Genomic DNA, 20,939 nt, shown 5'->3' on the forward strand with positions numbered 1-20,939 from the left:
TTGATTATAGTACTCCCAGCATAGGATTACTGTCTCCTAACAGCAGGTTGCAGCTGTGTGTAAGCACTGCAATGTACAGCTGTCTAGTTATTTACATGGCATGTTCTGGCAAGGAGAAGTTTCATGAGTTCAGCACTGCACGGGGCTTTATGTCACCAAAAGCAGCATATGTGAGTGCGGGCAAGTTTTCGTTAGAGGGCTTTGCACTCAAACAGCTCTGCCTTTAACACATAAACATGCACATATGCACACTCACACACCGGATGTATCCTCCAGCTGTGGAAGCAGGCCTACCAAATGATCCCAAGGGAAAATAGTGGGGAGCAAAAAGGGGGTTAAAGGCAAGCGCAGAGAGATGGAGTTTCCTTATCTGGCCATGCTGCTTTGTATTTCTTTTTAAAACTCTAAAAGGTGGTTACTAGGGTTATTAACTCCCAAACACACATGCCAAACATAAACTTTGGTTGGGTGACTCAGCTATTGTCTGACTCACTTAGAGATGCACACACACAGACACAAAGAAACACCTCAAACCAATGTTCTGCCACACTTCATTAACAGTGGTGTGAGGGAGGTAAAGTGACCAAATGAAAGGGAAAAAGACAAAGTAGATATTTGACGAAGAACAAGAGGAATACGCTTCCTGTAGCTGTTTTACTGAGAGAGGAGGAGAGAGAGAGTGAGAGACGTTGAGGGAGGGAGGCAAGAGGAGAAGGAGGAAGGGAGGGGGGAAAAAAGCCAACTCATCTGACACAAACAGTGGGCCAAAGAAAGGGGAAGAGCAGGAGCAACACTGTCCAACAGGGGTGGAAAAATCAAAGTTGGAGAGAGTGAGGAAGAGCATAAAGAAGACTAGACAGAGAGGGAAAGAGCCTGAGAGACTCCACACAGACTGGAGACGGGAAGAAAAAACTGTTTTAACTAGGCAAACAAAAGAAGAGAGCAGGGGGTGAATGAGAGAGGGGCCCCAGCGTTCAGAGGTAAGGAAACTATTAGCCTGCCATGGCTGAATGGATGCATTTCAGTGAGATCAGATGGAGTGACGGCGCTCCTATTTCTGCTCTGTGTTCAGTTGTTCCTATATATTTCCTCTATGCAATGCGTGTGTGTTGAGTTATGCATGACAGATGAAACGGGGACAGAGGGAGGAGTGAGTGTGTGTGCAAAAGTGCGTTCAGCATACAGGGGTGAGAGAGTTTGGTTGGATCAAAGCTCCAGATGGACTTGAACGGGCTCTGGGTTCAGCTGGTTGGGTTTTCAAGTGAAGAAGTTGGAGTTTTAGATCCATGAAGTCTGAGTTAATGCAAGATACTGATAATCAATCGCGAACCTTTTAGAATCGGGGGGAGCTAATTTTATATCTGACATGCACATATATTATACAAAGTCTGGAGGATTCATGGTGGATATAGATTTGTGCTTGTAGGCGGTAAGTAGTAGTATATTTTTTGTGTGAAAAAGCAACCACGTGATGCATAGTTTGTGGCTTATTTAAAGTCAGAAAGTAAGAAGTAATGGGGTATGCCTCACTAATACCACAGACGTCACAGTGAGCTAACTGGAAATGACACTAGGGATCACTTTATTTCATCTTTATATAAATATTTCTGGAGGTTTTTAAATCTTTAGGCCAGTCCCACATTTTTAGAGGATCTCAAAATTGATTTAAGGAGTTATGAAATCACTGTTGAAAGGCGTATGTCACTAACAAAACATTCCCAGTAGATACAGAGTTGCACGGCATACTTTTCTTTTCTTTTTTTTTTAAACACATAAACTGAAGCATAATGCTGATAAACCTGAGGAGAGACATACAAGTCAGTCACAGCTAACCCAGAATGGAGGTTAAAGATTTTACTTTCCTACCAGCTTATAAGGGATTTATACATAAATCTGCTATTACACAGACACAAGTAGTGTGGTTGCAACTCTAAAACGTAGTAAAAAGTATACCGTTTGTAGTAAACCGTGTAGTCACATTAATTAATATCATGACGGGAGCTACCCCACTCCCACATTTTATCTGGAAACTTGGTCATACAATGAGGAAAGCCAGAAAGCAAGAGGGAAAGGAAGTCAGGGTCAAACGGGTTAAAAGAGAGGGTATTCTTTATTTTCATGACCTCTTGCAGAGATCTGGGTTGCGTAATTTACAAGTCCTCAGTGGTGGTGATGAAGCAAACTGAGGCAGATTGAGGCCAGGAAGAGGCAGGACATTATTCTCTTAGCGGAGCATGTGATGCCCCGTGAACAGCAGGATGTTGAGGGAAGATCATTGAATCTAATTGTGAGCATAACGGAGCCATGAGGGGAGATGTCTGCAGGCAGGAAAAACAGGCCAGTCACGAAGGCTCTGTCAGGGTGGAGTTCAGCTTTTGGGTGCTTCGAGGATTTGAAGCAAAGCTGCTGTGTGCTTAAATATTTAACTGGAAAACTTTCTCTTTTTTTTGAGGTAGAACCACATGAACATAAAGTAACACTCAGCTAAGAGCATGATTACGTTCAAAGAAAGTGTGATGTTTATGGGTCAATATTAAATGAGCAAAGCGCGACTAGCATGGGAAGAAAATGAGTGTGTGATAGGATGTGCCGACCCTTAGCCCCTGTTTATTTTTGGATAGCTCATGTTTCAGAAGCTGGGAATGCTGGGAGAGGACAGTCCAGGTCTGCTGGTGTTGTCAGAGCTTCTGCACTATCCCGGTCCTATTTAACGTGCACGTCAACTTCCAACGCTTAGATGGGCGTACAAAGCCTCCATATTTGATTCAGTCACTGTGTTACACCTGCTGTATAGTCTCACATGGGTCCTGACATGTGTTGAACTAGTTATTTATCTGAACAGATATGAAATGCCTTCATGTCATGGAGCCTAAAATAGCAGGAGAGAATTGATTTCCAACCCGGAGCACTTGTGCCAGTGGTGAATCATGTTGGTGCCAAGGGATTTATGGGAAGTGGTAATTTGATCAAATACATTATTATATAAAAGGGCTGATTTAATTTAGAGTTATCTCCACCCACTGAGCTATCACTAAGAGCACTGAAAAACACAACAAGGAGAAAGGGATAGCTAAATGCAGTAGACAGAGAAACAGTCCATCAAAAGTAACCAAGGAAATTGTTAAATAGATACATAAAAGTAAAAGATAAAGACTTGAAAACAGTGAATATGTAAAAATAACTAAATTTAAAATAACAGAGTGGACTGGTAATTAGCTTAAATTAATATTTGCAGCTTAAATTTATAAAAGTAAAATCCCTGTTTTATCCAGTAGTTTATCGTGTAATCATTATAACAGTGGTGTTAGTGATGTCAGGTCTGTGGGGCATGTCTGATAAAACAAGAACTCAAGTATTAAATTTTATGAAGTATCTACATTTTGTACCTGAAAATAATTTTGGCTAAACGTGTCCCTTATTTCAAACATTTGTCCCAAATACTGAAGCTGCAACAATCTAAAGCCAATAAATGAAAGGTGATAATGGCAGCTACATAAAGATCACAGTGAAAGGCAGCATGATAGAAAATATAGTCCAAACTAATCAGATATTCTTTACTTTCTCAGAAAACAGGATGTCGACCTTGCCATCAGAAAACAGCCTTGAAGATGCCTACAATCGCAGCTTCTGGATGGTATGTGTACTCAGTGTGTGTGTGTGTGCGGGGCTCTGGCTTTGTGTGTTTACATGTTTATACCTTATGATGGGACAGGGAGATATACTACACAAGATAGCTCCCCCCCGTATCTCAAGTCTGAGCGAACATGCAGCCAAAACAGTCCAGAGTTTTGTCGTTCAGGCAACACAACTTTTTAAACAAGGCTGTGTTTTCATTTTTAAGTATGAATAGTTACTCTCCGAACCGCCTCGCAAGGATTTAACACAGCTCTCGCTGAAGGCTTTTGGCTCATTGACTTATTCTATGTGTTTGTCTGGACTGAGTCTGGGGACCAAATAAAAAATGTTTTTTTCCTATAAAAACTTAATGCTTTCACAGAAAGTTATTTTCTTTGTTTTTTTTGTGCTCTTTTTTTGCATGAGACTTAACAGAATAGTTTGATATATATACTTAATATCTTGCCACCAGCTAGCCTTAGAACTATGGGAGCCATTTCACTTCCTGTTGATCCCATTGTGGAACATAACTGGCCGAAATTCAGTCTCAGGAGCAGCAGTGACAGCCCGTATGTAGCAAATGAAAATACAGCTGAAATAATTCTATGCAGCTCCTTGTAGAGGAAAAAAAAAGAAACCTGAAATGCTTGCATTCTGCTAATACATCTTAATTTGTTTGTGAAGAATTTACATCAGGACCACAAAGATGAGACGGGCGTATCCTGGATTATCCTCCTTTCTAAAACAAAATGGATTTAATGTTTTATTCAGTACGGGCTGAAATCGCTGACTGAGCCCATAAACTTATCAGAAAAGTGTTTACAGAGATCAGCTCCGAGGACTGTCTTGCCATTGAATTATATGGGACACGAGGTCTTTCTGTAGCCACAGGTATCACCCCCTGACCTTGAAGCTTTCTCCATTTTTTTTCTGCCTTTGGACGTGACACACTTTCTTAAGCACACATTTCCAAATGACAACTAAAACAGATGTTAGAAGTCAAGCCATAGCAGAAACTTCCACATGTATACACAAAGCAGCTGGCTGTGGTGATTGAAGGTGACTGCTATCAGGGGGTCTGCTGCTGCTTGATGAATAAATATAAATTGACGAGTGCTGTAAAGTATCTCATGGTGCCTCAGTGTTCCCAGTACTGACAGAAAGGCCTTACTTAGGGTTCTGGTTTGGCTGGTGCAGTTAAGCAGGTGTCTCTACCTTATGTCTGAAGTGCAGAAGCCTGAGTTTGAGTCCACTCTCTCTCCTCCTCTTTCCTTTCTACGCTTCCCTGCAAAACTGTCAAAATGAAATCTTAAGAAAGAAAGATATTAAGTTAAAAAATCATCTAAAAATGTAACTATATTTTCTGTTTCAAAACCTCCTCTCCAAAATGGGCTACACGTCCATCGGGATCCATTCAGTGCAAACTGTATCAAGAAGAAGTCTAAAAAGTTCTTGGTTATATTACATTGTTGCACTTATTCCACCAGCATCTCCAGATGTCGCTAATTAACATGTTTATTTAATCCATAAGAAAACAACAGTACGCTTAGGACACGCTGATATATTAATGATGGATGTGTCCCAGTCCCAGATCGTTTCTTTACCTGGTGCAGTGATAACGAGGCTGCAGGCTAAGTGCCGAGCTCATTTAACAGGCTGCAGCTTCACACTAAACAGAGACATCAGAGAGGTACAGAATAAAATCTGCAGCACAAAAGGAAAACAGGGATCAAGTTTAGACCTTCTGCTGCATTTTTATATACAATACAAAAGTGGCTTTTATTTCACAGCACCAACGTAGACAGAATGAGAAAAATAAACAGTCTGTAGAACAGACCTGTTTCCACAAACATAAAAGATAAATCCTAAGCATTATCTCTCTCACCGAAGCCTAAATGTACACACAGCATATCGGCCATATACCCATCTCTGTGAACTACCGTACACTCTGTTTACCAGTCATAGCCCAGTTTTGCCACCATATTTTAAGGCTGTAAACATTTCAGAGTGCCTGACTGTCTAATTTGAGTGTGCTGCCGCTTTAATATTGGCTTTGTCTGCTATTGGCCTCAATTGGCTGCCCCACTTTCATCTCTCCCCTCCTGTAATTTGGAAGCCTCCTGTTGTGCTGGATGTGTTTCCAGGCCAGTTCCCGTCTGTGTCATCCTGCCGCCGTGCTCAAAGGCTGCCTGCCTGTCATTATACTGCAAACTTCAGCATTTCGGTTTTGCATTGGCAAAGCCACCTCAACTTTATACATAGTGATAACAGTCTCTGGACCCAGTGCATGTCCCTTTTAAAACATTAATGCCACAGTTATATAAAGGGATTATATATGCTATTATATGCTTTGTTATATTAAATAAGGGCATTCTGTGACACCTGCATGTCTGCTACTAAAGTAAAAATGCGATTATCACATATTTCAAACACATTTTCACTTGTTTTCAAGTAGAAAACTAAAGATTTAAGAGTTTGATTTGTAACAGACTTTCTTTTCCTTTCTAGAACAAACATTTTTGACTCGCTTTCCCTGAATCTGTCATCTGCTCTTTGCTTGAGTTGCGGTAAAGTCACTTTGGAGTATAGTCTGGAAATGTTTCTTTTATGCCATTTCATCTTTTATTAATAGTTTTACTGCCATTGCTTTCACTACCTTTTACTTATTATACATTTACTTTAAAACTTTATCACAGCTACGAAGCATCAGAGCAGCATCTACTGTGGTACTGCTACACTACTACCAGCTAATACTTTAACTTGACACACATATGCAGGTTGTGAAACATAAAATCTGGAACATGTCAATTTCATCATCCCATCCATTCATCTACATTTAACACTAATGCAGTTCTATAATGAAAACTCGCCAGGCTTTTAACAGTTTGAATGCGATCATTTATTTATATGAGAGGTAATTTTTTTTCAGCAGAAGTCTTTAGTCATTTCCTTCGATACCGCTTTTGTTGCTTGGACTGATTCTCTAGTAGCGGATTTGCATCTGCCTCGGTTATTGGCCAACTGGGTCTCTGCAGCGTTGCCGCTGGCCTCAAACTGGATTCCTCAGCTGTTTCTGCTTAATTCGCAGACGAGTGAGGAAAGTCAGTGCAAACCACAACAGAGGCAAAAAGAAAGGAAGGATAGAGGAGGAAGGAGGAGGGCTCTGATTGCTTTTTTTGAAGGGTGTTAATACAGACAATGAAAAACTTTTACATTCAGGGTCTTTGTCCTTCTACGTGCAGCACTCTTTAAAGCACTCTAAACGACACTTGAACAGAAACATTAAAATGCAGGATTAGTAAACAAATCATTTGCAATTAGAATGAAAAAGAGATATATGTATGATATATGAAAAATATGAGTTAAGAAAAATGTCACATTATAATAAAGATGCATCGGTTGATTGCTTTAGTTACCTGAAGCACAAAACTGCATATTTGTTTAATGTTTGCTGCTAGCACTACTTTTCACAAACAACAACTGACCTTTCTGTTGTCCCTGCATTTAATTAACTACTAATTAAGAGTCCCATTACAGACTTTGGACATTGCAAGAAAAGGCTGTTGTTGTAACTCTAGAGGCTTATCATCTTACACTGAATTTGCCAAAGAAAATAAGTAAAGAAGCGTATTCTGTGTTACAGTATCCAAAAGTATATGACGCACTGAAAGCACGCAGACAGTTTTACTATAGTCTCTTGGAGCTATCCAAGTAAGCCATGTCTGTGATCCAACACGTACAAAACCCGTAACCAGAGCCCCAATATTGAGGTTATTAGTTACATGTGTGTTTGACAGGTAAAACATTGGCTTTAGGGACGTCTTGTTCACTCATGTCTTTTTTTTTTTTTGTGGTATTTACATCAACTATATTGCCTCAAGTAATTTAAAACAGCATGGCGAACAATCACACTGAAGCAGCTGTCTAAATGTGTCAGTGACAACCAGATAGAGTCTGACAGAAAGTGAAAAAGAGAGTAGGAGTCAGTGCTGAGAAGGAGCTGATGACAGCTGCCAGGAAAATTGCAGAGATTTCCAAATTCCACATCCACAAACAACACACTTGCTTCAGAGATGTTATTACATTTAGGGCCCTGCCTCTGCTGCTCTCTTGTCCTCACTCTGTCTGGCTTTTTATGGACGGGCTTCGACCGCGCCTCACACTGTGGCCGGCATTTGTGCTACCAGCGGAAACTCAGTGCCAGTGAAGTGTCACTCGTGGCACGTGGGAGGATTAGCCTTACATTGCTGCTGCAGCGTCACAGCTATGGAAGGACTATGATGGAAGGGTAGCATTTCTACCTTAATATTTTTGTCTTTTGTACTACAAAACAAAGGAATACTAAACATTCAAGAAATCACGCTTATGTGGACTTTCAGTTTCATAGGGGATGCTTTCACTTACTGAATCCAACATTTTGATTTCATGCATTAAACAGCAGCAAGAGTCTCATGTAGCAGTCATCATCTGGTCAGACAGTTTTCCATACATTATTTGTGAAAAGTAAAATAAAATTCAGTTTTCTTTTCATGTTGGTATTTTATTAAGAAGCATGTGGAAATAATTATTTTAGCTGTTTAGCTCAATTCACTCTTATCCTTGGTAGCACCCTCTGCTGTACCCCAGATTTAACTGCAGCCAACGTCTGCACAACACGATTAACAGGAAGACGGTAATGGGTGTATTTCATTTAGCTGTGGTACTGTGCATTATTCAGTGGAACTTAGTAAAACGTCATTATGACAATGATTTAGAGGATCATTTAGAGAAACACACACAAGTAAATGAAATCAATACTATATATATTTACTATACATATGTAGAGTGAATGTGTGCAGCTGGAGTCTGCTTAGCATTGCAGAAAGCTGAAGCAACTGACAGCAAACCTCCAGAAAGTTACAGTTTCTGGCTAACAAATATTCTGGCACAAAACCATTAAAACAAATCATTGTTTTAAACACAAAATGTAATTAGTGAGCTTTTGATGAGCTTTAGATGTGTTGGAGGCTTTGTTTGCAGTTCCTGAGAGCAGTCATATATTAAGGGAACAGTTAAGAGAGGGCTCAATCTTCTCACCTCTCTCTCAATGAGCTTCCACAGTATTGCAATCAAATCTCATTTTGAGTATAGATTATTAGTTGTTGCCAGGAAAATTGCTTCTGATATGTTAGTAGTGTGCAGTAAGGTTTGAACATGCAGGATCCACGGCTCCATTCAAGGGTTTGAGGGTTTAAACTGTACTAAATGTAGTTAAACAGTTACCCTTAAAATATGTGGCAAATTTATTTACAATTTAGACGAAGATTTGAATTCCCTTTTCTTGAGGACAAAATGACTTGCTGTTCAAACCTTCTGTTTACGAGGGGCAGCCAATCAGAAGACGGCTAGGTTAAAGGAAAGGGGGTGGACACAAGATTAACTGAGGGTCTGCACCAAGATCCATCATAGGTTAAATAAGGATTATTTTAAACTGTGACACATACTAAGCTACTCTAGTAGAGCCCGAGATTAAAAACATGGCGCTGGAAATGACCATAATAGGTCTGCTTTGAGTAATCTAAACAACAAAACTGAGTTACTATAAAAAATGAAGCTTCAGGCAGCGAATATTTGCCCTAATATTTCTACTTATAATATTAGTCTATTTTTAATATGTTACTAGTATTACAAATTAGAAGCAGTAGTAGTAACAAGCAACAGTAGCAGTGTGCTTGTAATACCAGTTGGAGTAATCTTTTTGTTTGTGTTATTCAGTTTTGGGTCTCCATATTTCCAAGAATACACCGAACAAATGTACCGTTTTGGATTCTCTGGCACTGAAATAATAAAACTAAAGAAAAGAAACTGAATCACTGAACACTGGAACATTTTTTGTTAACTTCTAACTTTTTGAAGCCAAAAAATTAAAAGACTTAGAGTTTAAAGCATCAAATCAATTTAACCTTCCATCCACTTCATGTGTTTATGATGTGGAAAGCAAATCTTCCTCTCTCTTTGTGTCCTGGCAGCCTGGGAACTATCAGCGCACTGCGAAGCGAACAGAAGATGCTTTCCAGGCCTGTAATGACATAGTGGCATGTTTCCAAGAGAGAGCGCGCGTGGAGAGGCAGTACGCCCAGCAGCTCAGTGAATGGAGCAACAAGTGGAAGCCGGTGGTGGACTCTAGTAAGATCAGTAACCGCAACACATAATGAACGTGGAAATGATCTTATTTCTAAATCATGTCCCAATTATTACTGAAATACAACAGTAATTTTAATGGTGTGTCATCTTCTTCTCCTCCTCCCTCCCTCAGGTCCTCTATATGGCTCTCTTATGAAGGCTTGGCAGTGTTTTCTGTCCTCCGCCGACAGGCTTGCCGCCCTACACGCCACCATCTGTCGCTCCCTGGTGTCGGAGGATGGGGACCGGGTCAGGACCTGGCAGAAGGACACCTTCCACAAGAAGTTATTTGGGGGTTTCAAGGAGTCCCACGACATTGAGACGGGGTTTGCACGTGCTCAGAAGCCGTGGGCCAAACGACTTAAAAAGGTCAGATTTTTTTTCCAGATTTGTTTATGGTAGTTACACATCGTCATATTAATTAAAAGCTTTTGTCTGATCTCAGTCACTGAGCTGTGTACAAAGATATAAAATGCCACGTTAAAGTTAGTTTAGTATGTTGTGAAGCAATAAATTACATACTGAGGCAGCCACTAAAGTACAGTTTGTCTTGGCGCTTGTGGCAGCTGTTATTTGTCACACTGCTTTGATTGGGATAATCTTTGAACAATATGTTCTTATTTTTCTTTTTTCTGCACACATGCTTTTTGCCTCTTTGAGCACTTTGTTTTAGAAGCAGTTTCAAAACGTACAGTATTATTTTACATTTAATTAAGCTCTTCCCAAATTCAGTCTTAAAAAATAAAGAATTTGTTTTTACTGATATGTAAATTAACAATAAACTTGCAGCCTGGAGGCTTTTGAAGACCGCTACCATCTTACTCACTCACTCACTCACATTTTTACTTAATCAACATTTTGACCATTTGGCTGTAGCTCAGGTGGCAGAGCCGATCAGCCACTAACCAGAAGGTCGGTGGTTCGATCGTAGGCTGCTCCTTGTCTGCATGCCAAATATCCTTGGGCAAGATACTAACCCCACGTTGCTCTCCGAAGCATCCATCGGAGTGCGAATGTGTATGAATGTTACTTAGAAAGCATCTAGAAAAATGTGCTGGTGTGAATGGGTGAATGCACAAGTTGTGTGAAGCGCTTTGAGTGCTCAGAAGAGTAGAAAAGCGCTATATAAGAACCAGTTCATTTACCATTTTGAAATTATTTCTCATTTAATGAAATCTTTAATGAAATAAGCTTCACCGATGCAATATTTTCCTTCCTGATTTTGAGAGATAAAAGTGGAGTGTAGTTCTCGCGCTCCAGCAGCAATACACCTGTTCCTAAAGAAAAACGTAGCTAATATTTTTTTTCAATTTAATTTAGTTTTTCTAGTGGTTAAAACCCCAAAGTGATCAGAGAGGTTGAAGTCATGTGTTTTTGTTTTAGATTTCTAAAGATTTAGCAACCACATTAGCTTCATTTATCCGACCTGAGAGGCTACGCACATGTTTTATTAGCAGTGTAACTGTTGATAATATATAAAATGAGGATGTAGCCATCTTGAGATTACACATTGGTTTTGAACTCTGCATTTTGAAGCCATAATGTCAGCTGCCATGTTGTTGTTGCACTTTATATGAGTAAAAGGATGCTAAGTAATCAGTGAATGCTAGCATGTTTGGTTCGCAAGTTGCATTCATAAACTGATAAACTACCCAGGTGCAACACACACTAGTTGAACATTTTAACATGGAAGTCTGTGGAGATTCACTCACTCTCGTGAAGCCAGCCTCAAGTGGTCACCAGAGGAACTACAGTTTTTGCTACTTCCTGCTTAACTTCATTTTGCTTAGCTTCTCTGGAGGTTTACTCTGGAGTCTAACTTAGTGCTAGTGGAGTCCATGTAAAGTCTCTGTAACCACTAGAGGGCATCAATACATCTTTTATATACAGTCCATGGCTTCACAGCTCCACTCCAGACAGCTCTGGTCATCATGACATTTTAATGTTCGCTTCTGGGAGCCTTTTCTCTGTGACATTCCCAAGCTTTATTTTGTGCCAGTGCCAGAAACCCAGTTCTCAAGAGTGTTTGTGTTCTGATGCAATGAGCCACTTGAATCTGTACCTTACAGTGAAATGAGAGCAGCAAGGGACATGCATCAAAAATATAATTTTGCCTCAAAAGACGAGCCCTTAGGGGATCAATTTTTCATATATACTAGAAGTGACTGTGGCATCGCAGATGGTTTCTCATTAAGTAAATGGCCTCAATTCAAATACTATATTTAGAAAACAGGAAGCTAATGCACTGCTATTTCAAAATGAATTTATTCAGTAATGTGCTTTTCAGAGTCAGGTGCATCTTAGCTTAAGTGCCTCTGAAGTGCCTGTAAGTGAATTGGTGTTAGTGTAATCGGTGTATTTCTATCCCTATCTATTGTGCATTGACTCCATATAGTCAGTCTGTGCTTTGGTTTGCATCCACAGCTGGATAAAGCAAGAAGAGCATACCATAAAGTGAGCCGTAAAGAGCAGGTAGCCAGAGAGCGAGAGGCACACGCTCAGGGAAACCCGGACGTCTCCATAGACAAACAGAAGAAGATCCAGGAGGAGAGAGAAGTGGCTCAACAGGAGGCCGAGAAGGTGCACACCACATGTCACTGCTTTCTTATTTTTTTCCTTATTTTTTTAATTTTGTTTTCTTGAACTTTCTGTAAGTTTTGTCTTACGTGCACTGTGGAGTTTCTGGCCACGGAGCATTAAAAAAAAATACTATTGCATAATTATTAATTAATTAAAACAGGTGAAGCATGAATGATGAGTTAAGGAATCTCACTTTGGAACATGAGTAGATCCGTACCTTACCACTGATGCTCGGTGGAAGGGTGCCTGTTACAATCCTGGTTTACCAGGAGAAAGGGGAGTGACATTAATAAACCACAGGGAAAAGGTTTAGTGACTGTTAAGTAGGTTATTGTGTTCCTTTATGGTTTTAAACTAATAAATCAGAGGGCATGTGGATGCAACTCCACATGCTAAGTATGTAATATCTGTATTCTAGTTATCAAAAGCAAAGAAATTAATTACACGTCTTACTAGCCTGTCCAAAGCAAACGTTAGAGAGAAAAGAAAGACCCTTATTACTAGTATCTCTAATAAAAGGAATCTAACTGTGTGGTGAACAATAAGTAGAAGTACTGTTACCTTTCCTAATTTACAAATCCCCCAAGTGGAGAGCAAAACAAGCAGGTTGATGAATCAGAACCTAGCAGGCGTAAACCCTTCACTATAAATTACGTGACCAAAGTACAAGTAACCATTCCAAACATGGAAAAGACTGCTCCCTGGCCTGACAGCCCCTTTTAAAGCAGCTGCAATAATTAGCCCCGCTGCGGTTGGAGTACGGCGCCAGATGAATCAAAGTGGCAGCAGGTAAAACACAGAAGGAGCAAACAATTGAGGAAGGCAGGATGACGGACAGGTGCCAGCACCAATCAGCAGCATAGTTAGTCTCCAGAGTAGCGCAGAAAACAGTCAAATTATACAAACGGGACAGATTGGAGCGACCAAGGAGTGCAAGAGTGCTGGAAATGTTTCGTGTGGTTTAAATCAGTCATCTTCATATCCTCTCACAAGTTTATGACGTGGTTTCTGCTGTTGTACTGTAATAATGTCTACTTCACAGGAAACCTGTGATGTCAGCACTGGGGTGAAGCGTTATATCAAGTTAAAATTCATTACCAGTTGTGACTGCATAGTCTATGGGAGGTTAAATGTTGCAATTTTTTGCTTTGTTAATATTTTTATATCAGTTAATCACCTGACTGAACCTGGTGAAATCATTTTGAAATGGTTTTGTTTATCTTGGCGAGCTAGCTTCAGTTTATCAAAGTTTTTTCTTAGAAGACTGTTGTTGAAGTTCTTTGTTTCGCATGTTTTTAGTGGGATGAAATGTTTTGTGTAAGACATTCGACACACATTTAATACAATTTTTGTTTTGCTTTTTTGACAGTTAGATTTCCACCGCTCAAGTTTTATTTGCCAATTTGGTTTGAAATACTTTCAGGTCCGTGCCCGCTACGAGAAGGTCCTGGAGGAGGTGAACAACTATGCTCCTCGCTACATGGAGGAGATGGAGTCCGTCTTTGACCAATCACAGGAGGAGGAGCGCAAGAGGATTGTATTTCTCAAACAGGCTTTCCTCTCCATCCACAAACACCTGGACATTACCAACAATGAGAGGTGAAGCACGGTGCTTTGTACGTGTGCGGTGTTGAGAAAAGGTGCTGCTGCCGCTGCTGATTAGAGGATTGATGTATTTGATTAAACAAGTAGCACAGATTCGTCTTATGTGTGAACCCTGCAGCTTGTGTCGGGCTGTCTTTAGAGTTAAGTATGTTGAAATCAATAATTTGACTTAATTTACCTCTAATTAAAAGCTATACCACTACATATTAGCACATCACCGACTCTCTTCTACTCTGATAAAGGAAATACTGGATACGATGGCAACTTAATTACTTTATAAAAATGAGCCAAAGCCACAGGGAGAGGAGAGAAATTATATACACTATTAATCTGCTTAATTTGGGGGGAACACTTAACTTAAAGTGTCCCGGATTGCAGTGTAAGTGAATTAAGTATGTTTTTAATTATATAATCATCAGTATCCAGAGTACACATAAAATTTGTAACATATATTCCAGATCATTGGGTTTCTTATAGCATGGTGTTTATTAAGTACTATGAGACATACTATACCTAAAGGACACAGGGTATTTCCAGCAGTGTGAACCTCTCTGAAGCTAAATGTGAGAAAAGAGCTGTGGAAAATATCCAAAATTCACACGAGACAGCACGACTGTTTTTGATAAGTAGGACTATTAGAGGAGAGATGATCTCTTCCAGCAAAATTTTAGGAACGGATCAGCATAGATTAAAATCAAATTTGAGATTTTTGTGTTTATCTCTCGGCATTTAGTGTGCGGGCCGTGTACAATGAGCTCCACAACACACTGATGGCCATCGATGAGCAAGAGGACCTTCGTTGGTGGAAAAACACCCACGGCCCGGGCATGCCAACTGACTGGCCTCACTTCCAGGTATTTCCCTTTATTTTCCAGCATTTTAAGTTTAACTCTGTGCACTTTATTTTAGTTACTTATATTCCAATGTTTTTTCAGGAATGGACACCTGAAAAGAAAAGCAAAAAAGGGAAAAAAGAAGTGGAAAAATCAGGAACAATAGAGAAGAGGTGAGGATATTATTCCGAACGGGAACTGTTAATGTTGTCTAGCTTTTTTTGAAGCAATCAAAGATTAATCTCTTTCTTCTCTTTTTTCCACTGACAGCGTGATGATCGGGGGAGTGAAAGTAAGAGCTCTGTATGATTACGTCGGCCAGGAGACAGATGAGCTGTCCTTTAAAGCAGGTAAACACTGCAAGATGAATGACGTCACTGTGAACTCAGCCGCGTCTCTGTATATTCATATTTTGAAGCCTCAGATTTGGCTTTAAGGCTGCAGTCATGTTTTTGGAGCTAGAATGTGGACCATATTTGGAGGAGAGGGCGCAGGGCTCACATAAATACTTTCCTGCCTAGTGTATGGGCTCAGTCACACATTCTGGCTCACACTGAATACAAAATTAAGTCCATACCATATTTCAAAGTGGAGGATTAGCTGTCGTATGAAACCGCACACTCATTGGCTCGCAAACTTTCAATTCCAATGGGGTAGCCAGTCAGAACTGACCCTCTGTTAGGTTTTTGCATCCTATATGGTCAACAGCAGAAAAGCTTTTCTCAGTGACCTGAAGCTGTCATTCAAAGAGGCCACATTGCTACATTAATGTCGAGTCAAGCCATTTATTTGTACTGTACATCAAAAAAAATAACCGTTAACAATCCAAGTATACAAAAGTATATGAAATATACAGAGACCAGCAGTGCCGACGTATTTTGGTCTCAATGTTTTAAGTTGATTTTAAGTTTTTAGATTCTTTTTCTCACAGTTTTTGATTATTGTTGGGTTCCTGTTTCACATCTTTATTATCCTAGTATAGTGCGCCTTATTTGGTTCCTGTTTCTAGTTCACGATCATTCTGGTAATGAGTTTCAGCATTGTTTTGTTTCATGTCTTGGTTGCTATTCGTTGCAGTTATACTTCGCAGTTCCTTCCTCTATCTCATCTTTCTGTTAGTGTCTGCACCACATTTTTCAGGTCTGGTCTGATTTTAGTGTGTCTTTTGGTTGTTTTCTTTTTATATGTTGAAGGCTGTGTTCCTTTCATGCCTTGCATTATTTTTACTTTTTCCTTTAGTGATTCTTTTCATCTGTGTCTCAATCCCAAGGGTCTTCCTCTTTTTTTTTTTTTGTTACTCTTTAAGTTTTCCCAGATTATTTGATAGCTTTTGTACATTTTGATTAGTTGCCCTTATTTACCCATCTTGCCTTCTCTGAACTTTAGTATATCAGCTTGAAAATAAAGCTAGAAACATATTTATGTATCGATTGCAACTTTATCGGTGAATCTTTGGGTATTAGCTTTTGAAGGCTGCCTCAAGTGGCCGTTAGAGAAACTGCACTTTGGTGCCTTACTTGCTGAAAGCAGCTTTATTTCAAATGTACTACGACTATTATTACATGAAATTACTAAGCAGAATGGTTTGAATCATTGATTTTACAGTTAAATAAAATATATGTTTAAACTGTTATAGGCTCTTTTTTATGGTTGCTGGCCTGACAAAACAAATAAGGGTTATAAGGCTTCGCTCACCCCAACTGTTTGCAGAAGACGGCCGCCCCTCCCTGAGCCTGGTTCTGCCAGAGGTTTCTTCCTGTTAAAAAAGGAGTTTTTCCTTCCCACTGTCGCCAAAGTGCTCATATGGGGTCATATGATTTTTGGGTTTTTCCTCTGTATGTGTTATTGTAGGGTCTACCTTACAATATAAAGCACCTTGAGGTGACTGTTATATATAAATAATATTGAATTGAATTGATGTTTAAAAAAATGTTGCAATAGTTTTAAAAAACAAATACAGAAATTAATTTTCTCTTCCTCCCTCCAGGTGAAGAGTTTCTAAAGATCGAGGATGAGGATGACCAAGGATGGTGTCGAGGGAAGAAGGATGATGGGTGGGAGGGGCTTTACCCAGCCAACTACGTGGAGGTGGTGTAGTTACCTGAATGTGAAAGATCTTTGTTATATCAAATACCACATGACAGCCTGAGTAAATATATAAACATCTAAAAAACACAAAATCAGTGCTGTAAAAGTCCACATAAAGTAGCTGTTAGCCAAAGAAGCGTGTCAGCACAAGACGATGGAGATTTTGACATACAGAGATTTTTAAAAGTGCCCAGGTTTGTAATCTCTTGAAGGACTTTTGATATATGTTTTAATATACACACTATGCATAGACCACTTGTATTGAAGCCATATAAATAAACAATGCTTTAATGTAAAGAAAGAAATAACATGCTGGAGTATAACGGTACACAGTTATTTGGTGCTGGAGTCAGTGGTGTAGCCAGAACATTTTAAAGGGGTGGCCAAGCTAAGACCATTACATCCATCGTCACATGGATTTTTATTTTTCCTGCATGGAAAATCACTGCAGGTCAGAGAATGTATGAGTATGTTTGTACATAGCCCTTTAATAGGTGTCATTATTGGTTATGTGGGGTGGCCACAGGGCTAGTCTACAGCAGCCATCTCCTGCCACCCCTTGGCTTATCCCTTGAATAAAATGTGTGTGGGACTGCTATTTTCTTTAAGCTGTTTTTAAGCCTCATGCAATTAAAATGCTCACAAAGCCTCACAATATATGAAGAAAGCGTTGCTAAAACTGTGATTATAATTATTCCGAAGCAGCCGTACAGTTGGAGTCAGCCTAATAGATGCAGAAAGCCATGTCGACTGTATTTCTCTTCTGTTTTTGTGGTTTAAAGGAACAGAAAGTCATTAGGAATCCTGTATAACCCTCAGTTAGCCAACAGTGAAGCTGTTTTACCCACACCAGCATCCACTCACACCCCACAAAGTCCAATGCTGTCTTAGTTCATACAGAGTTGACTTAAATCAGCTTTCATCACTATTTTCCTATTAAGAATTTATTGCTTGACTATTTGTATGTGAAAGAGATTGAACCCAGTGGCAAACCCAGAAGAGAATCCAGAGAATATTCAAGCAACTCTTAATATTTCACCTCGCTGGTTTTACTCTTTCGGGCTCACAGCTTTACAGTTTTGGTTCACTCTTACTCAAGCTGAGAAAATGCTCTTAAAATCCACTCAATGTGACCTTAGCAGCACCAGCTACAGCAGACAAACAGACACACCAAATATTTCCAACAAGGCTAAAAACACAACTAAATGTTTTTATATTGCTTCAAATGTGTTTATCAATTTGCAGCTGTTCATCATTTTGAAATTCTTATTGCTTGTCCTTTTCTGCCCAGCCTCTGCATCAGTGAGGGAAATGCTTGCAGTCAGGGTTGCCATATACTCTTTGTGAAGGCAACACGATCACTACTAGTTTGTTTCCACTGACCCCAATCAGTCAGTCCAAGTTTAACACCCTGCGCTGGAATGACACTACAGTTTAAGAAACAGTTTATGGTGTAATATTTCTTCACCAGTATTGTACCTGCTAAACTGAACCAGTAACTGTTAGAGGTCTGTTAACACGTATTACATTAAAAACAAGCAGGTATATTAAACTGCAGGTTATTATAAAACACACTTATTTTTCACGCCTTGTTACAAAATATGATGAAGGCTGAAAAACAGATTTAATAACATGCTGACATAAACAACAAAACTTCCTAGCTGGGCCTTGTTAGCATACATTGCATTCTATTTTTACACACTCCCTAAATTTTGTATTCCTACGCTTTGTTATTCATTATCACTCACACAGCATATAAACAGGACAGCTTTACAGTCATTAGAAGCCATATTTTGGGATAGTGGGTCAGCCAGTGGCTTGTGGGCTTTCACAAAAGACATTGTGCAAGGCTGGGCCCGAGCTATTTTAGCAACTAAAATGTCTGAGTGGGGTTATTTAATACCCCGTTATGTTTATTCAGGACTACTTCATTTCTATTTGTGTTTGTTATACCTGCTTATTCCTCTACTTGTGATAGATTTTCCAGTGTTAACACGAGCTGTTTTCATTGTCACTTTGGGCATTAAGTATCTGCAAAGAACATCGCAATGTAGAAAAACCTGTAATGGATTGGAATGGAAATCATGGATTGCAGGGATCATACATATGACTTCACACAACTATCAGTTACCTCTTGCACATCAATGTGCCACCTCATGTAAAACACCATAAGACTGTGGGAGAGGTTCAGTTCAGCTTTATCATATATCGCCAAATCACAACAAATTCCCCTTTTTATTTTGTAAGATAAAGACCCGACTATGGTACAGAGGTGAAAGTTCATTATAGGAAACATTTTAGCAGATAAATATACACAACTTCAAACAGATACAAATGTAAAGATCTGTAGAGCAATTGAGAGAACAGAAAACTGCCCAACTAGCTATGTGATCCAACCTGCATACAAGAAGTAAATCTGTTTCCAAGAAAGCCTTTTTTCACCTCACCTGCCTGCTGCTGGCTGCCTGCCTCATTTTTAAGTTCAAATTTGTTCAACTCTGCAGCACAAGTAATCGAAAATATTAGGTTTAGATGTGAAAGCGCCTTTGCACTGAACCTCGGAGTCCCCTCCTGGTTAGAAGGCCTTTCAAAGTTTAGCAACTCTATCACGAAAATCATAAATGAGGTGCATGCAGGGCTTTGAAGATCAAAGAGTGCTTAAAGATGAAGTCCATTCATAATTTAAAAATTTTGATGTTGCACCTTTAGTTAAAGGTGCAACATCCAGGTGAGCCCTATTATCTGTCATTATGGTTCACAATGATCTTTGCTATGGGACTAAAGTCATTAAAGCATCGAGTTGCTTTTAGAAAAGGAGAAAATGTCATGGGGAATAGTAATATTTCTTAGCATGTCACACTGTTCCTTCTGGGTAACTCCTGGGGAACAGTTAGTCTTTCTGTCTGTCTGTAATATCTAATCTTCTGTTATTAGATTGTAACTATCACAGAGAGCATCTTTACCAAAGTGAGGAACGTGCTGGGTTTGCCTATTATAGTATCTCTATATGTGCTGTTGCTGTGTGTCATTCTTTGTCATGTAAATGTATGACCTTTCAAATCCCCTGTCTTTTTAAAATAAAAACCGAACCTGTTACACAAACAAAAGAAGCGTTATTAGATGTGGGATGGAAAGTGTGTGTTGTGTGAGACAGAGAAAAAGAGTCATTAGTGTGTGTGTGTGTGTTATGAATCACTATGACATCACCCCCTGGAGTCCCACAGTCCTCCCTGTGGATGTTATTACATGTACACACACACACACACTCACACTCACACACACACACACACACACACACACACACACACACAGTCATTTTTAAGTCTTGTGTCCATGTCAAGAGAGCTGTGTCCAGGTCAAACGCTGCTCTTTATCTCGATGACTCCTCTGCAGCGTCAGATGTATTCTTACATCAGCTCATGGCCGCCAGCCAAGAAAACTACCTCACCCTGATGTTTATGTTTAAGCTGGCAAATAGCAAAACGTGAAAATGATAAGACTGAGCATTGTTACACTCCTCACTCTCACACTGTTTTGCCTTGAATACAAGCAGGGGAGGATAGTGGCACGTCTGTTTCCATAGCAGTAATGGAGATAATGATGTCACCCTAGTAGGAATTTCCTTCTGCGTTCATACCTGATGACAGTTTGGTTGCTTGCAGCAAATACACACTGATCTTTAGTCACGGACGATCTCACATGAGCTCTGACACTCTTTTTCTACAGTTTGCCAGTGCTTTTTGAAATGGTACAAACTTCAAATAAAACCAAGCATAAGGTATGCTGAAAAGGGCTGTGATGGATTTCATCTGGGATTTTGATAGTCACAGAAAAGCAGCTGCATTAGCAAACAAAAGGCATGAGTAGAAGAAAGTCTTCAAAGCTCCAATCTTGTTTTAATTTGGCATTTGGGCGCAGCAAAAAGAAGCTGTGAACACTGACAGACTGGTAATCTGATGCTAAACACTTTGTTTGCAGCAGCTACAGTCCAAGATCATTATTCATTCATTTTAATAGCCACTTGATGAATGTAACTCAAGCATTTGTTTTCTTTTC

At 39.6% G+C, this 20,939-nt stretch overlaps 1 protein-coding gene across 2 annotated transcripts; it reads left to right on the top strand.

Annotated features, from left to right (window-relative positions):
* Positions 1–737: 737 nt before the first annotated feature.
* LOC146711885 (protein kinase C and casein kinase substrate in neurons protein 3) lies at positions 738–19,535 on the top strand. Of its 2 annotated transcripts, none has more exons than XM_085454921.1 (10): positions 738–980; positions 3,567–3,634; positions 9,624–9,780; positions 9,911–10,146; positions 12,202–12,357; positions 13,781–13,956; positions 14,696–14,816; positions 14,898–14,968; positions 15,066–15,145; positions 16,783–19,535. In XM_085454921.1, exons 2-10 carry the CDS (start codon positions 3,575–3,577, stop codon positions 16,890–16,892), a joined length of 1,167 nt encoding a protein of 388 aa, XP_085311047.1. In that variant the 5' UTR covers positions 738–980; positions 3,567–3,574; the 3' UTR covers positions 16,893–19,535. The 2 variants fall into 2 exon arrangements, with proteins under 2 accessions (XP_085311047.1, XP_085311048.1); XM_085454922.1 differs by lacking the exon at positions 738–980 and adding an exon at positions 1,182–1,429.
* Positions 19,536–20,939: the final 1,404 nt, after the last annotated feature.

This window comes from Copadichromis virginalis, linkage group LG4 (genome assembly GCF_057382275.1).
Source record: "Copadichromis virginalis isolate Kocher_CV1m ecotype Utaka linkage group LG4, C_Virginalis_male_GT1.1, whole genome shotgun sequence".
NCBI classification, from domain to species: domain Eukaryota; kingdom Metazoa; phylum Chordata; class Actinopteri; order Cichliformes; family Cichlidae; genus Copadichromis; species Copadichromis virginalis.